Here is a 16,926-nt window from a genome sequence, read left to right on the forward strand (position 1 = left end):
ATACCTAAATGCTTATCCCCTGTTTTAAACAGCCATAATTGCACTACTGTTTTTCCTTGCAAATGTTGCTTGTGTTTGCAGATCATTACAGGTCTTACATCAGTAGCATGATTGTTTCCTCTGTTGGAGAAGGAAGGTGCAACTGAAAACCCTCGGAATAGAAAGAAACTGCTAAGAGAATTTTGGATCTTTTAGCAGCAAAGGTATTTATTCCAGCGCAGGGAAGTCAGACAGTTTGCACCACATAAACTCACTTCGAATCATCAGTACCAAAACAGGTTAACTTACACATTCAAAATACATGTTGCAACATCTTAATATACATATTAATGTATTACAATATCTAATCAACATATTCATGATTAGGAGAAGTCTGGGCAGAGTTTATGCGGGGCTTGGGATGCAGGTTTCTGGATTCTTCTCTTGGCACCAGGTTTGGTGTGCTTTTGGGGTGCTTTTTTGGTCTTCAGCTTCAGCCAGAAGTCTTCAGGGCTGACCTTTTCAACTTCCATTGTTAGATGCTGCTGCCACAAACTCTTACAAAAAATCTTGGCTTGCAACTATTCTATCCTATTCAAGTGTCCAGGTTACCTAATTTCTGATTTCTGCTGCATGGTACAGTACTCTCTATCAATTTCTTAGGCCTTGGGTCCAATAAGCAGAACAGAATGAGCTAACACTGTTCATGATATGTTCCCTTAGCAACAGAGGCTGGGCAATTTTGGAGAGCAAGGTACTTTACTAACTCAGTTGACTGTTTTAGGCCTTGCTCTCTTTCAAAGATGCTGTTCAGAGAGCAGCCATCATGACTGAAGGGCTCTCAGTTTTGATGCAGAACAGAAAAAGCACAGGGAGAAGCAGATGTGATACACTAGACCTTACATGAGTATTCTGCAGAGCTGCACGGGTTTCACAGTACCTGGCAACCTTCCTAAGACTCCCTAGTGGCCAGCTGTGCTTTAGAGGTGGCCTCTCCAAGGCTGTCAGCAAATCTGCCTTTTCAGATAAGCTGCATCTTTCTTTGCAATGCCTAGTTAAAAAAAAAAAAAGAAATTTTTTTAACAAAACCCACTCCAGTGCTGTCAGGGTTTCATGATGTGCAGTCTGTCCTCCGCTCTTATGCACTGCTGTGTGCAGGGATGAACTATGCAAGGGTGGAGAAACTGTGAGCAGAAAGCAGCAGGCCAGAGAGAAGGTAAGTACATGATGGGAGCTGTCTGTGGAAGTCCTCTGCAACTGGGTGAGCTCCAGAGGTAGATCCACCTGGGTTGGCTGGGGAAACACCATCACACATAGCTATACGGAAAATAACAACTTAACTCTACTAATAGTAACAGCTTAATTCATAAAGGATGATTGATACATATTGTCTGTGCCCTGTGTTTCCTCCTGACTGAATTCTTTAGGTGAAAGAAGGAAATCCATGACAAGGAAATTAGGCAAAAGGAAAATCGAGCTCTCTGTTGCACCATGCATCCCTGTAAGAACATTTTCAAATCAGTTGAAAGGCAACACCTTAAAAGTTCTCCCAAATATTTTTAATTCCTCCAGCTTGTTATCTGTCTTACAGGTGATTCAAACTTTCTTTTCTGTTTTCGTCTGGTAGCATCATCCATCACAAAGCCCTGTTAAGAGAACAAACTGAAGGCACACCATGGCAGCCCTTAGATATAGTATAATCTGTTCTTATAACCATTTATCTAGAGTTTTTCATATTAAAAGTACTGAAATTAGACTAAGCATTAAGATGAAGCATTAAGATGTTGCAGAGCTAGTGTGGTCTCTGGTAAGTAGAATCACTCCTCTCTTCTCTCCCTGACCTTCAGATCTCCTCCTTAATGAATTAAATACATATTTCCACTGTAGTATTTATACATATGTTGAAGCACATGCCCCTAATTGATGATATCTTCCTTTCTCTTTTACAGTATCCGGATAGAGACAATTATGGGTATTTCCTTGCAGACTAGTCACCCACTGCTATGAACACTGCAGCAGGAGGCCCCATTTGGGAGCTAAGGGTCATATTCTGTCTGCTTTTTCCAGCTTAACCAATGCACATGAAGTAAACCTGCACAACCACTAGCTTTGTGTCTGGTCTGGAAATCACTAAAACATTTGAAGGAGCATCTTGATTATAATTCAAACATTTTTCAAGTGCTCTGATCTTTCAACAAAAATTAGTTTGTGCTACCTTGTGTTTGTGACAGACCATGGGTGATGATGTGTTACCTAAAAATGTATTTTTTTTCAGTTTTGGTACCAGATGCAGCGAGTTTAGTGCTTTTCGTCTTTGGGACAAAGGACAGGTGGCACAGGCAGCCAGAGCATGACCTCCAAGGAGAAGATCAAAGTTGACCAGACTGGAGTGAGGACATCTCTTACTTTCTTTGCTGAAACTTCTGATTTTCAGTAATACAAATGAACTGACTTTGTGACAGTATCTTCTATTCAAAAAGGTCCTTCACCACTAAAATCTTAGGACTTTTTCAAACTTTTATCTTCCTTTCAAGCTAACCTCTTGCTCATAACAGACACTACATGTCTCTGCCTATCTGTATTCTGCCCCTGATCTTGGCATGCCAGCTAACTGTACATCCTCACTGAGTTGTGAAGCCAAACCAATTCAGAGCAGCAGATAAAGGGAAAAAGGCATGTTCACACAGAGGTCTTAAGTAGCTTAGTATAATCAGTAAATTCTGTCTCTGACTTCCCAAGTTCATTTCCAGAACATGTATCAATACATTGAGCAGCACCAAAGTAGTTTTTTAATATACTTCATTTACAATATTTTAATTAGTCTTCCATAATTATCCCTTCTTTCTCATTCCACACAATTTCTGTATGGACACTTGGCATGAGATGTTGTTGAAAGCCCTTTGAAAATTTAAGCAAACTTTATTTGCCAGATCATCCTGATGTACATGCTCAGAGACTCTTCCAAAGACCTGTAATAGTTTCATGGTTGTGTATCCAATACCTGTATTCTTTCATTATAGTTTATGTCAATTGGCAAGGTACTGCCATCAATTCTGTAGAACCTCTACAGAAACCTCACACACAGGTGTGGTATCTTTTTTTGTTTGGTTTTGTGTGTATGTTAGGATTTTTTTCTTTCTTCAGACTGTATTTGCCATTATTTTTATTTCCTATGAGAGTAAGGCAGTCCTAAGCAGAAGTTAGTATTTGTGAAATCTTCTGAAAATACGGAATGACCTTAATGAATTACCACCTGGTAGCAACATACCAGTTTGTTTTAATAAGCCATTTACTGACACTTAAATTCAGCCAGATGTTCTGGTTAAGACCCTGTCAAAAATGTTAAGAGCACGGAAAGTTTGCTAAGCACTTCAACAGCAAACACAGGTAAAAAGCTCAGTATCTATTCTGGTCTATTCTCCCAGAAGAGTTCCTTTACACCTTGACTGTTTAGCCACTGTTTTGATGCTGAGAAAGGCAGGAATGAACACTGCTAAGAGAAATGTTTCATCTTTTAGCAGAAAGTTATTTATTGCTGCACAGGGGAAGTGACGCAGTTAATACTGCTGAAAGCTCACTTCCAATTTTTGGTAGGAATTCGGGGGATTTTATACAGTGTTAGTATGGGATTCATAACAGGTGGAGTTCAGGCGGAGTTAGAGGTGGAGTTTTGCCAGAGTCTGCTTTTAGGGAGCATATCTCGGGGTCGTTCCAGCTTTCAGCCTCTCCTGGCGGTCTTCTTACTCATCTTCGTTTTGAACTTTTCATCCTTCTTTGTTCACTTGACTCATGATGGTTGTTATTCACATGGTGCTGGTAGTGCTGGGTAGGGTAAGGCATGGTAAGGAACGCACTTCACAGCATCTCAGTTAACTCTTTAAAGCCAAATGCCTGTTTCAGTTTGACAACTGTCAGAGACAGGACTGTGCTGCACTGAGAGCTAGTAGCAGAAACAAATTCAGCCTCATCAAATCATAGGGATATCATGTTACTCCTGTACAGCACACAAATAAGTTTAGTGCTTGGCAGCTCTACTATCCAGGCTTCCTGTCACACAGTAAACATTCTTCTGGATTTGTTTGTTTTTATTAAAAAGTACTAAGAAAAAATTTTGAAATTAAAGTCTTACTAGTTTTCCACTGCAAGTCAGCTTTTCCAATCTAAGCAGTTTAAACAAAGAGAAGAGCAAGAGATGATTCAGTCATCATCTGTAAATGACTCCATGGGTGATAAGAAAAAAAATTCCCTATTATATCTCTAAGCTAGCTGCAAACAGAAAACATGATGTTGAAGACAAATGAATCCAGACTAAATACAAAGCCTCTCCTTTATAATGATGTTCATCAAGTACTAGAAAAGATTAAAATACATAGGCTTTAGTTATTAAAGAGATTTCTTAAGTCTTAATTCATTTGTAGGAGATCCCACCATAGCTGACAGAATTACTGGGCTTATTCCTGATGTAACTGGACAACATTTTCATCTCTGTTTTGTAGATTGAGTTACACACACTTACATTTGGTTTCACCAGCCTCAAAACACGTGATACTATGATAAAGTATGTATAAATGTCTCTTCAATGTCTCATTTGTATCATTGTTACTTTGGCTTTAATGCAGTAACAAATAAATCATCCTGTGTGCACAAATTAATATGCTCCTACTTTAAAATTTCATATAAGCAAAATGAATCTGATGTTTCATGAATACTGAAAAACCCAAATATTTTGAATCATTTACCTGAAGAAAATCTGTATTCTAACTTTTTTTATGGCAACTGCTGGCAAATACAATTTCTGCAGATGCAATCCCCCAAAGTAGAATAAAATAGTAATAAAAAATCAGAGCAAGATTTTTAAACAAAGGCTGAGAAAGGAGGGGTAGAATAAAACTGGTGAACGAGATTAAGTAAGCTTAACACTAATCTCACTCAGGGTCACCTCTGAAGGGAAAATCACTGGCATCGCTCTCTTGGAATAATTATGCTGCTACAGTTATACTATTATAAATTATTATGGTTCCAAAGCAATGTATCAGGAGTAAGTCTACTGCAACCAATGGTGTAAGCACTACAAGAACCAATTCACCATACTCAGTTGTCTCCGGACACTGAATTACTGATTTTTTTTTCTAGGAAAAACAATTGAAATAAAAGATCTACATAAATCCAGTAGTAATAAGCAAAAAACTGATTCTATGATTCTATGATCAGCTTATGTTTAAAGCAGTCTATTTTGAAGAAAGAAAGAAGTCTGGAGCAATTTGTCATCTTTGTTGACATACTTCAAACATTCAGGAAATACCAGCTGTTTGCATGTGCAAAATATATCATCATACCGAGTGTGCCAAGCATCAGCAGGGGTTTGGTGCCCTCTCGCGTTTTACACAAGCAACTTCAGTGACTTCAATCACACTTCTTGGTGACAGATCACTTGAGAAGGTTTCTCAGGTTTCAAATTTTAAAGAAAGTTAAGTGCCAACTAAGATAACTGGCTACTTAATGCTTCAAAAAGGTTCACGACTATTTTAAGGCAGTGAATTTACTCACAGAGGCAGTGAACTTACAGTAAGCAGACCCACAGACATCCTGCGTACTCTGCTTTCAGCTTTTATTAAGGTGGTTCAGCCTCACTAAACTGATCTTGCACAGCACAAACCTGACTCAGGTTGCTTTTGTTTTGGCCAAATATTGTTAATAAATTGCTGACTATGAGAATATAAACACACATAAAAAAGGCTGCTTAGCATCACAGAAAAATCACTATGAACTGAGGCACTGGCACAGGTTTCCCAGAGAAGCTGTGGATGCCTCATCCCTGGAAATGTCAAAGGTGAGGTCAGAAAGGGCGCTGAGCAACCTGATTTAGGGGAAGGGTCCCTGCCCAAATGGTCCTGAAGGACTCTTCCAACCCAAACCATTCTACCATTCTGTGAAAAGAGAAGACTATGATATCCAGTCTTACCTCCTGGGAACAGTTAACAATCATGGTACTTCCTTAAAGAGAACAATAAAAAAAATCTGCAAAATTTGAGACATCAAAATATAGAATATTCCTATTTCCATTAATTGAATGCTCCAGTGATTACTGCTTACACCTAAAAGTTAGCACTTAATTACACAAAATTACATTTCTGGGGGGGTTCTAGCAATTAGCTTAGATTTTCTTTCTTGCCTGGGTAGCACTGGAGTGTTAACTGGAGTATGTTATTTTTCTTCTTGTGCAAGTATTTTTAACCCACATAGAAGTCTCTTCTTGATCTAAAAACTAAACAGATTGTTTGGTAGATCTTTTCTGAAAATAAAACTTGATTTGTCATAAGAAGTGTTTTGTTAGTTTCTTTTTAATTTCCCTATTAGCATCATAAAGGTATACAATTTAAGTATTTTTTTAAACTTGGCTCTTACGTAACTCATCATCCCATTTTACTAATTACTCAGAGGGGAACATATAAGAGATATTTATGTGTCTGTTTTGATGCATAACTTTGAATGAAAAAGAGATTGGCCACAGAAATAGTAATGTATAAAGATAACATGGAATTTCAGAAGACATTTGAATGTTGGTATCATAAATTATTAAATACCTTACTTAAGTGCTAAGGGCCCCATATTTAGAAAAGTAATCCATTACAGTGAAATGTATTTATATTAGTGCAGAAATAAAATGCCCAAGGCTTTCAGAGTGGGAAATTCTCAATTTATTTTATCAAATTATCCTACTATGCATTTTTTCAGAAATCGGTTTCAAGATAATACATAAGAAAACCTTCAGAATTAGCAAGTTAGTGCATAAAATCACTTTCCAGTCTGGTCACAGACACAGAAGTAAAAAAGGAGTGTAAGCATCTCATAGTAGTTCATAATGAGCATCCCTTCTCCCTTGTTATCACAGATACCCAAATGCCTACTGGCAAGGCACAGTTTGGCACCATGGCTCATTTCATTAAAGCCAGACAAAGCTGCATCGAAGTTCCCCATTCGCAGGGGCTAAAATGCCCATGTAAAAAGAGAGGTAAGAGCAGATCCACACCAGCAAACAGAGGCTTGTAGCACTAAGTTATCCATCAACATGCAAAAGTGCTCTGTTGCTATAATGGACACAGAAGCAGATTCCCGGAGAGTTTTGAGTTCTGTTTCAAATGGATGTGACAAAGAAAAAATAAATAAGGAGAGGATGTGGTGAGGAAGGATGGATATACCTGGGCCCCTTACACCACCAAGATATGCCCAAATATAGCAGTATTACAGTAAAGTTCTAAAAATAAATCCACCTTGTGTAGGTAAGAAATATCTAAATTGCACATAGAGCAGAGATCCCTGAGCTAGTGGAATACTAGCTAGAAAATCCACACATATGGTGGACATATCCATCTAGGTCTAAAGGAAGTACTGCTACTTTTTCAGCAAATAAATATTGCTAACTAGCTCCCATTTAAGACCATGTGAGTGATGGATAGTATAACCCTGAAGTCCTGGTTCTAAGGCTTGCATGAGGGCAGCCCCAGGCAAGATCTGATTTTGGTTTTGTGGATGTAGCCAACAACAAAGCATTCACATTTTGTGCATTAATCTCAACTAGTACTGAAATCAGGCCATCAGGCTTCACAGCTGAGTTACTTTCCACAGAAAGTATGAATCTGACTTTTCTGGACATATTTTCCATCTGCTGACTCACAAATTTGTGATCATAGGTTGAAACCTGCCAAATTAAGAAGCATTTGCTTTTGATAACATTCACTGAAATGTTTATTCCCCATCAGCAAAATTCTATTTTTCATATTCCCTTTCTATGGAAGTAGAAAAAAATTGCCTCTCTTAGCTGGTAATTAGCATTAAGATAGAATAAATGTGTGGAAACAGCAAAAATCCTCCCAAATGCTTTGAAGAGCTAGAGAATATAGAATGTGGATCCACAGCTTTAGTCTGGTTATTCACTGTCTCATTTCTGCCATGCCATTTTTCCTATCCCATTTTCCCATACCTAGTTCCCTCAATGCTATAAAGTGACCTTAAAATCTTGTAGCAACATGTAAAGAAAGCAGAACCACTCTGGTCTAGGAATGGAAAGAAACAGCATTTTTTAGGACAGAGCTTGGAGACATCTGTTAGGCTACAGTGTAAGGAACTTAACTGTAGACATTAATGGAGTTGATGAAGTCGGAGTTCTGATAAAACAGGTAAAGCCCTCAAATTAAAGCACATGCATTGCTGTTAACTGACACTGCTACAAATAAATTGGAAGAAAATCATGTCTCCCAGTCCCTACTGCTGATTAAGACTTTCCTAGAAAATTGCAATTTGTTTTTCTTGAGAAACTTAAATGGCTTGAACTTCAATACGTTCCCTTATGAAACCTTATGGAACAGAAAATTCATGCTGATATGAATCAAATCAGGTTAAGAATTGGTTTAGTTAAAAATCAGTACTTGGCTGCAGTGCACATACCTTTAATTTAGACTGAAGTGCCTAATATCAATTTAACCTAAGCTTATTACAGACTTCACCACTTTAGCTAGAGCTGAAAACAGATTTCAATACTTAAAGTCATTAACCACCTCAGGCAGATGCCACTATCAGTTCTGACATCAGTATCCATCAGCATCTAATTTAACATCCTAACACACCCTTATATTCAGTGTTCAACAGTATCAGCACAATGATTCTAAAAAACAAGTGAAGAAACATTGAAATGAGGTGCTCTGCTCCCAGGAAATAATTTATACAATTTCTTTCAGAGAGTTCTGACCATTTAACAACACATACAGGCTAAGCAGAGGAGTCCCAAGATGATTCCATACATTTAAGAACAATAGTTGTGTTTGTGGTTTACAATAAAATTAAAATGCTTGCCATTTTTCAATTGCAACAAAAGCAAAAGCCACCACAGCATTACTAAAACAAGCCCAAGTTCTTCTTCAGAACTGCAGAACAGGACAGATCCTTAGCTCTAGAGTTCTGGGAGCACAATGTTCTCTGCTTGTCTAAGGAAACACAAACTTTAGAAAACTCAAGAAAATGTGGTTGTAGGTCTTATATGTCACACAGCTTGTGCAATGGCAGCTGTGGGAAACCATCAACTTAATGGGACATATTTTTGAACTTGCTGGGCTCCAATTTCTGCAACATAGATTGCTCCACTCTTCATGTCTACATCCACAAGGTGCGGTTTGGTTTCATCTGCCAGCTGGATTGTGTGGACCATAACACAGTCCCCAATAGCGCCAACTGGTGGTGCTGCCAAGATTGCTAACCGGTTGATATTCAGCTGAGCTACAATCAGGTATTTGTAATCAGGAGTAAACCTGTGAAAGGCAAACACATTTTTGAATTATGGACGTCATATGACATCTCATTGTAACACAAGCATGGACTTTTACGAAATAAAATCTTCTTAATAGTCACATTTTTGAAGGCTATGACAGGCAATATGCAATAAAACACTGAAAATTAACTTGTAAACCTTCCTCTTCATACAGCTGCTCATCAAGACAGATTATGCTCCAGAAAATTCATTCAAGACACTCCTTCTGCCTGTAAAAGCTGCTACAGTGAAGTTAATAACACACAACAACTTTAACGAGAAGTTCCCAATCCTGCATTCAAATCCATGGGGCTTGTTATAAAACCAGGATTTCCCTGTCAAGATATAACTGTGCAGATTCTTTACATGTGACTAGGGCCAAGCACCCTATTAAACTGGTTAACTCCTTGCCATCAGGCACTAAATATCAACATTTTAATTCACCAGTAAGAGTACACCTTATTTATCCAATTGCATGTGTCTAGAAATGTTCAACTGAAACAGAGCAAGAACCCAGAACCCAAAGAGTTAACACAAAGTATAGTTCCTGGGACTCAGCTTTGAGGGATGTTTAGCTAGAAACCAGGACTTGGACATTATCCAAGATGGTACTGGGCTGCAAAAGAATGCTTACACCCTACATACCAGATAGGAACATAAAAGAGATAAGAGGTCTGAGTCCAAAATTCTTGCAAAACCCACTCTGAAGTCAGCAAAAAACAGGAGAAGTTGAAAAGTTTATGACAATGAAGAGCAGAAATACAACGACTACCAGGATGAAGTAACAGCATGTACCACCAAAATATTCCTCAAAAGGACGACCCCGTCCCTGACTCTGCCTGGACTCCACCTGTTATGAATATTATAATTAAGTGTTGCAATAATATGAATATTTATGTAGAAATGTTGTAATCGCTCACAAAAATTGTGTAAATACCTTAACTTTTCAATGATGACTTTGGAGCTCTGTGTCGGGAACCGGGAGTTCCCCAGCGTTGTTCTAATAAATACCTTTGCTGTTTATGGACTAAAACTCTGTCTCTAAACAGCTTTGTTACGCCTTTTTGGACACAACAATACCTGACAGAATAGGGTCCGTCTTCTGAAAAACACCTGCTCCAAGACCCAAGCCATTCTCCTGTGACTTTATCAAAAACTTGGATTCTTTTGTTGTCTCTGTCTGCAACCCATACCTGTTAAGAGGAAAAATCATGGCTGTTAACGAATACAACAAATCAAAGACATTAGTTCCTTACAAGAGCAAAGTTCCCTGTAGTAAAAAACAGAAACACCTTGGAAGACTGTACCTTCTGATTCAAAACTAAATCAGCAGATATGACTTTCAGATGTAAACCAAAACTGACCTGTAGTTAACATACACAAATTATCTTATATTCCTTTAATAGAGAAATTGACTTCCTCTTAATTTTTGTGGCTATGACATGGATATTTTGACAGTATTTTTCCCTGTGTAGTGAAGACATATTCCCATCTGTTTAACCCTAAAAATCTGTCTAAAGGTCTGTCAACCTACTAATTTTTTTTTTCCAATGGTAATCTCACTTTATGATCCAGGTCTGCGATCTGCAAACACTTTTGATATACCTTTTACTACTACAAATATTAAGCTATTTAAACATTTAGAACATGTTCAGCTTATTTTGTCTTATTAGTTTTGTGGAAGTTGCCTCTGTCCCACCCTGTGCTAACTGGGTTCACAAACAATGCAAGCCAGCAATACCACTGGACAGTTTCAGGGAAGGCACCTTTTGAACAACAATCACTGAAGTTTTAGCTGTTGACAACCTACCAGTCTGATAAGTAAACGTCGTAACTTTTTTCGGGTATCACTAAAGAAGGAGCCATAAACAAGATGACCTGAGATATTTCATCACTATTTTTAAATGAAACACTACTACAGCATTCTTGTAGATTTCTTAGGAATTAACAATTATTTTTTAACCAAGGCTGATCATCAACACTATGTTGGCAATAAAATTGTAGCCCATCACAGTTGTTGTCTGAATGAATAAACTCACAGTCACCCTTCAGCATAAAGTGACCATGCCCTCTTGTTTTCTCTCCCACTCTGCCAGTTTTGGCAGGGTAGTGATTTTTATACACATTTCTTATTCTGATTCAGACAGCATCAGCAGAATTAGATCAAATCAGTCATGTTTTAGTGAAGCAATGTTAATTTCCTTAAAACAAATTAAGAAGTAACTGCATAATTCCTTTCTAAGAACGGCAGATCAAAAGGCAGACTACAATTAACAACTGGCAGAACTGGATTCTTGGAATGCCTTGGGCTGCATGGAGAAAAAGAGTAATGTCCACAACCTAGCTACAGCCTTACTATCACCTTAAATTTATTTGGCATTTCCAAATATGAAATCAAAGCCTCCTGACAAAATCTAAGTGCTTGGGTAGATATTTATTACAAAACAGAGTTCTGTTACTCTCACAATGGCAACCTATTACAATGCAGAGGAAAGTCAGTTGTTGCACAGACATTGACCATGTAACTGATCACAATTCTTGTGTTAACCTTAGAGTCAGCTACTTCAGTAGAATCTGCAGTGGGAAACTTCAGCTCCTGAGTAGCACACTGACAACTGTAACCCCCATAAAATGACACAGATCCCAAGAGTTCAAATAAAAAAGAGATTATTTTGTTCAAATACATGTAAATGGGTCTGTTGAAAGATAAAAGAAAAAATAATTTTGTTTTATTCTTTACCCGTCCAAAAGCATCCACTGTTACACTGTGAGGAATCTTGAATTGACCAATGCCAGTCCCATTTGTTCCACTCAGCCATATCTCTTTGTAATCTAAACAGTGAGCACCATGAAAAATAAAAGTAAAAATATCAGTGAGAAAACAACAAATAAAACAGCTTTAAGTCATTTCCTTGTGAAGTTATTTTGTGTAATTTGTAAAAGGTGAAATTTCTAAACTTTGAAAACACAGTACTCCCAATACATAAACCCAAGATATACTGGAATCATGACAGTGACACCTGGATTGTTATTGGTGGTTTCAGGACTACAGTTACAGAAATATAGCCACTAGTACACAAGAGCCACAGTCTAAGGTTCTGTAAAGAGTGAATTAAAAACAAAAAAAAAAAAGGAAAAAGAAAAGTTGGCTAATTATGTTATTCATTTGTTCACTAAATTGAGTTTTTATATTTGTTACCTGGCAGTTCTGAGTTTTAACAATTTACCATTTTGCAACCTACATGTTAGGAAACTGTCCACTTTATGGTAGAACAATGGAGAAACAGTAGTTCCTCCACTTATTCCAATTGTAGGCATGTGCAGACTCCTCACTCACTGCCCTAACTGAGGTATACGAGCAGCTATTTGAATCATGGAACAATTTAAGCATAAAAGATCTCCAGACATCGCCTGGTCCAACCTGCTCCTCGAAGATGGATTTGTCCTAATTACCAATTCAACTCTAAAGTTAATCAGGTTCCTCACAACCTATCAGCTTTGGAGCATCTCCAAGAATGGAGACTGCACACCACCTCTTAGCAAACTCTTCACTGTATGACCATCCTCACTGTATTTTCTTTCAAAAACTGAACTGGAATTCATTCCCCTTATATCTTTTTCTTAGAGTTTCTCGCTTTTCACTATGTACCTCCAAGAAACATGTGGCTCGATCTTCTCTATAGCCTCCCAGTACTGACTTGAAGATAGCATTAAGAACTTCCCTTAGCTTTCTCTCTTGGAAACTGAACAAACTCTCAGCCTCTTCTCATGAATTATTGGATTTCTCCTGAAGCGACAAGCAATAAAAAAGGATCTGATTCAACAAGGTCTTCTAAGTAATGTTAAATGACAGTTCTACCTATTCTTCCTTTAAAAGTATTCCCAAGCTGTTATTTAAAATTCAATTTTCAATAGTCATCTACTGTGACAGTTCATTTTTCCATACCATCGGATAGTTTGAGCACTCTGTTGTTCATTCCTCCATCTCCATCCACAACATACATATCTCCACTTTCCTCCACAAAGACCTCTGCAGGTTGATCAAATTGTAGTGGAATCAAGCTTGAACCAGCATTACCCGGTGTGCCCAAGACCTGCATCAGTTTACCCAAAGGGTTATACTGTTTCACGGTGTGTCCATATTTCCCTGAATTAAGGAAAAAAAAGTGCCAAAACATCTTAATAAAATAAAATGTACATATTAAAACCAATTGAAAAGATCAAAAATCTCCTGATAGTCACAAGAGATATTAATTCATCAAACAGCTGAAACAAGAACAAGACCTTGAAAGTTATAATGTTAGTGCCTTGCTCTGCAAAGTACTGTGTGAACCTCTGATAACTTGTTCTGTCCTTCTGACTTAAACAGATGATGTTAGGAAGGTACCCTAGGAATCATACATAAAGATTAGACACTCAGAGAAGATAGAGAGGACATGAGTCAAGAAGCTCTGCAAGCGTCAGCACTTGAGTCCGGCTAACAAAGACAGTTGAAAAGTTCAAAGCAAAGAAGAGAAGCTGAAGACCCCAAGAAGTGAGGCTGAAGGCTGGAAGGACCCCCTGAAAACCCTGCCAAAATAAGGTCCAAGAAGACTCCGCCTCAGGCTCCACCTAATCCTGCCTATTATGAATATGATAATTAGCTGTCAAAATTATTTGAATATGTATGTTAAGATGTAACTTTGTATGAGGACTGTATAAATTACCCCATTTTTCACTAAAACTGAAGAAGCTAGTTGTCCTAGTGCTAACAGGCTAACCTTCCCATGCTAAAAAATAAATACCTTTGCTGCTTAAAGATAAATTGTCTCTAAGCAATTCTTTTAATTCGATGCCTTTTTGGTATCACAGCAAAATTCTATAGTGAGATTATAACTGTAAATCTATAGGCTACAACAATATTTTTTCACTGTATTAAGGACACTAAACCTAGGACAGACAACAGATCTAGCCAGAAGTTGGGTTTTTTCCCTGATACTTCTGGGTGGCAGCGGAGAGGAGTGCTTACTGAGCTCAGCAGGTGTGAGCAGACACACGGCACAACTCAGGAAACTTTGTTTTGTGCAGCACCTGAGAAGTTTGTTCACAGCAAGAAAAGCACAAATCTGGCTCAGAATTGTGTGAGAGAAATAAATGAGTTGTTTAAAGCAAACTCCGCAGTATTAACATTTTCTTCCCCACCTAACACATATCACCGCCATGCATACCTGTTCCAACATCTGTGATCCATACTGAACTATCTGTTGCAGTGTTCCAGACAAACATACCATGAGGCATTTCAACTGTCTCATTCCAGGAGTAAAGAAAATAGCCTTCCACTGAGAATACAAGTACCTTTGGCACATTGTCTCCCCTCTGAAAAGGCAAAAAGAGATCTGAAGAAAAGATATTAAGCAAATGATCACATTTTAAAAAATTTTTCTTTGTGAAGTTTTTGCAATGTTTCACAAATCATAACAATCTCCTGAGATGACTGTCTGCTAGACCTCTTTTTTATCTAGAAATGGAAAGAAAGAGGTCTAAGTTTAGCATGAAAAACCTTCCACTCAGTCTAGACTTTCACTTTAAATCACATAAGAGTCCAGCTTTCAGAGTAGCCAAGCACCTGCAGCTATCTTGGCCTTCATTTTGAATTGTGATTTTCTGTTCCCATGGAAAAATATGGCCAGTGTAATACAGGCATGAAAAACTATAACTGTGCTTATGAGATGCATGGCGGTGAAGTATTCATACTGTGCTTTATAATTAATTCCCACCACTTTACATGGAGAGAATGTCTTACCCATGGCCTAAAGATACCAATGCATGGAACTGGGTAGAGGAAATAATTTCACTCAATTACTGTAACTGGTGAAAGTGTTGTGTGGTTTTGGTTTCATGGGATGTGGCATGAAAGAGTGGAAGGTTCAGCTGCCACAGAATCATGTTTTACCTTACAGCTGAGGGAAGAAGCCACTACAACTCAGTAAAGTTGGATCATGTATTTTTTTTAAAAAAAAAGCACAAACAAATGTGGGGCCAGAACTGCTTTGAAAACAGATATCGCAGAGACATCTATGCTTATATTTTCTCTGACTTTGGTACAATAATTATTCACATATATATATACATATACACACACACACACACATATATAAATATATAAAAATTAACATACGCATATATATTCTAATCTAAACCAAACACTTTAAAGGCAAAAATACACTAGAACAACAAAGAGAGAAATACAGTATTCCCACTCACTTGTCCTACATAGACCAAACCATGAAGAGAGTCAACAGCAACGCAAAATGTTTGGCCAGTGAAGTGTTCTGGAGTTTTTGGCCAGCCTATGTCCAACTTGTACATCTGCTGTTGTTCCCTCCAAGGAGAGAAGTAATCGTATGCTTTTAAAACCTGAAATTACAAAATGAATATCCAGTAGTAGTCAAATGCCACGATGGTGGGATCAAAGGAAACAGCAGCTGAAAGTAACTGTGCTGAAGCACCATAAATTCATTTATCCAATTTATATTAACAAGATAGATAAAGAGAAGCAGGCTTGCTGCTAGAGGTTTGGACTGCAAATAGGAAAACCTCAACAAACTGAAAATTAGCTAATGAAGTCCTTTGGACTGGGGAGCTCTGGAGTTAAAAGACAAAACAGACACTCTGAAATTTCTTACATCAAAGTTGCTATTAAATATTTTATCTGTAAATCACACTCCAAAACGAGGAAAATAGCGGAGAAGGTTCCAAATGCAACAGACTCAACAATCACTTCAAGAAAATGTGAAAAAAACAAAAAGAAAAGATCAGAATTAAGGAAAAAAACAAGTCACGAAAGAAAATCGATATCTTGAAAATGAGGAAGCATAAACCACCAAGAACTACCAGACTCAGGTCCATGTGTGCATTTTACGGGATAACGGAAAAAAAACAATCTTCCACCTTTTGTTCTACTTTTCCAGCAAAAGACTGGAAGCTAAGCAGTGCTGCACGGTAAGCGGTGGGACGGAGAGCGCAGTTCGGAGCTCAGAAGGACGCGGGTGGCCCTGAAGGCCCTGGGCCACCTCACATTCCTGCTCCTCGCCTTGCCGGGAGCCGGGCTGCACTGATGACGGACGGAAAGACAGACTGGGCTGTCACGGAGGAAAACCGAGAGTAAACAAGTAGGGAGAAAATCTGACAGCGGCAGTGAGCGGGAAGTCATTCACTCCTACATTACTTTCTCCTCCCTCGGGCGCAGCAAAGCGCCTGGAAACCCCTGAAAAGGGTCACCCCGCGCAGGCGGAGGGGCTGCGAAGCCGCACAGCCCGGCAGGCTCCTCCTGGACCACGTCAGCCGTCAGCCGGGCAGGACGGCCCGGCCCGGCCCGAGCCGAGTCCCGCCGCCCCTCCCGGCCCCGCCGCCCTCGGGCGCGCCCCTCGCCGCGGCCCCGCAGCAGCCGCAGCCGCAGCCCCAGCACGAAGCCCCGGCGGCCGTCGCGCACCTGGGAGCCGCCGAGCACGGCGAGCAGGGTCAGCAGCGGCCCCACCATCGCAGCGCCGGCGTAACGGCCGCTCCCCCGCCTCTCGGGGGCCGGGCCGGTTGCCATGGCGGCCCCAGCGGCGCCGCTCCGCCCAACGTGGCCGCAGCTCCCCGTGCCGTGCCGGCCCCGGGCCCAG

General features: G+C 39.2%; 1 protein-coding gene across 2 annotated transcripts; it reads right to left on the minus strand.

The window, feature by feature from the left end:
• Positions 1–192: 192 nt before the first annotated feature.
• NHLRC3 (NHL repeat containing 3) lies at positions 193–16,871 on the minus strand. 2 transcript variants are annotated; one of them, XM_071552241.1, is made up of 7 exons: positions 16,752–16,871; positions 15,524–15,676; positions 14,488–14,635; positions 13,227–13,427; positions 12,021–12,112; positions 10,361–10,473; positions 193–1,030 (listed from the first exon to the last, which is right to left on the minus strand). In XM_071552241.1, the coding sequence occupies exons 1-7, from the start codon at positions 16,854–16,856 to the stop codon at positions 790–792; spliced, it is 1,053 nt and encodes a 350-aa protein (XP_071408342.1). In that variant the 5' UTR covers positions 16,857–16,871; the 3' UTR covers positions 193–789. The 2 variants fall into 2 exon arrangements, with proteins under 2 accessions (XP_071408342.1, XP_071408352.1); XM_071552251.1 differs by lacking the exon at positions 193–1,030 and adding an exon at positions 6,655–9,281.
• Positions 16,872–16,926: the final 55 nt, after the last annotated feature.

The sequence above is a fragment of the Pithys albifrons genome, chromosome 1 (assembly GCF_047495875.1).
Source record: "Pithys albifrons albifrons isolate INPA30051 chromosome 1, PitAlb_v1, whole genome shotgun sequence".
Lineage (NCBI taxonomy): Eukaryota > Metazoa > Chordata > Aves > Passeriformes > Thamnophilidae > Pithys > Pithys albifrons.

Coding starts and splice junctions, on each gene's coding strand:
- NHLRC3 (XM_071552241.1), bottom strand. CDS start 16,856: ATGGCAACCGGCCCGGCCCCCGAGAGGCGGGGGAGCGGCCGTTACGCC. Junction 12,113..13,226: donor AGTGCTCAAACTATCCGATG/GTATGGAAAAAT, acceptor CTCACTGTTTAG/ATTACAAAGAGATATGGCTG. Junction 1,031..10,360: donor GACGGACCCTATTCTGTCAG/GTATTGTTGTGT, acceptor TTTTTTAACTAG/GCATTGCAAAGAAAGATGCA.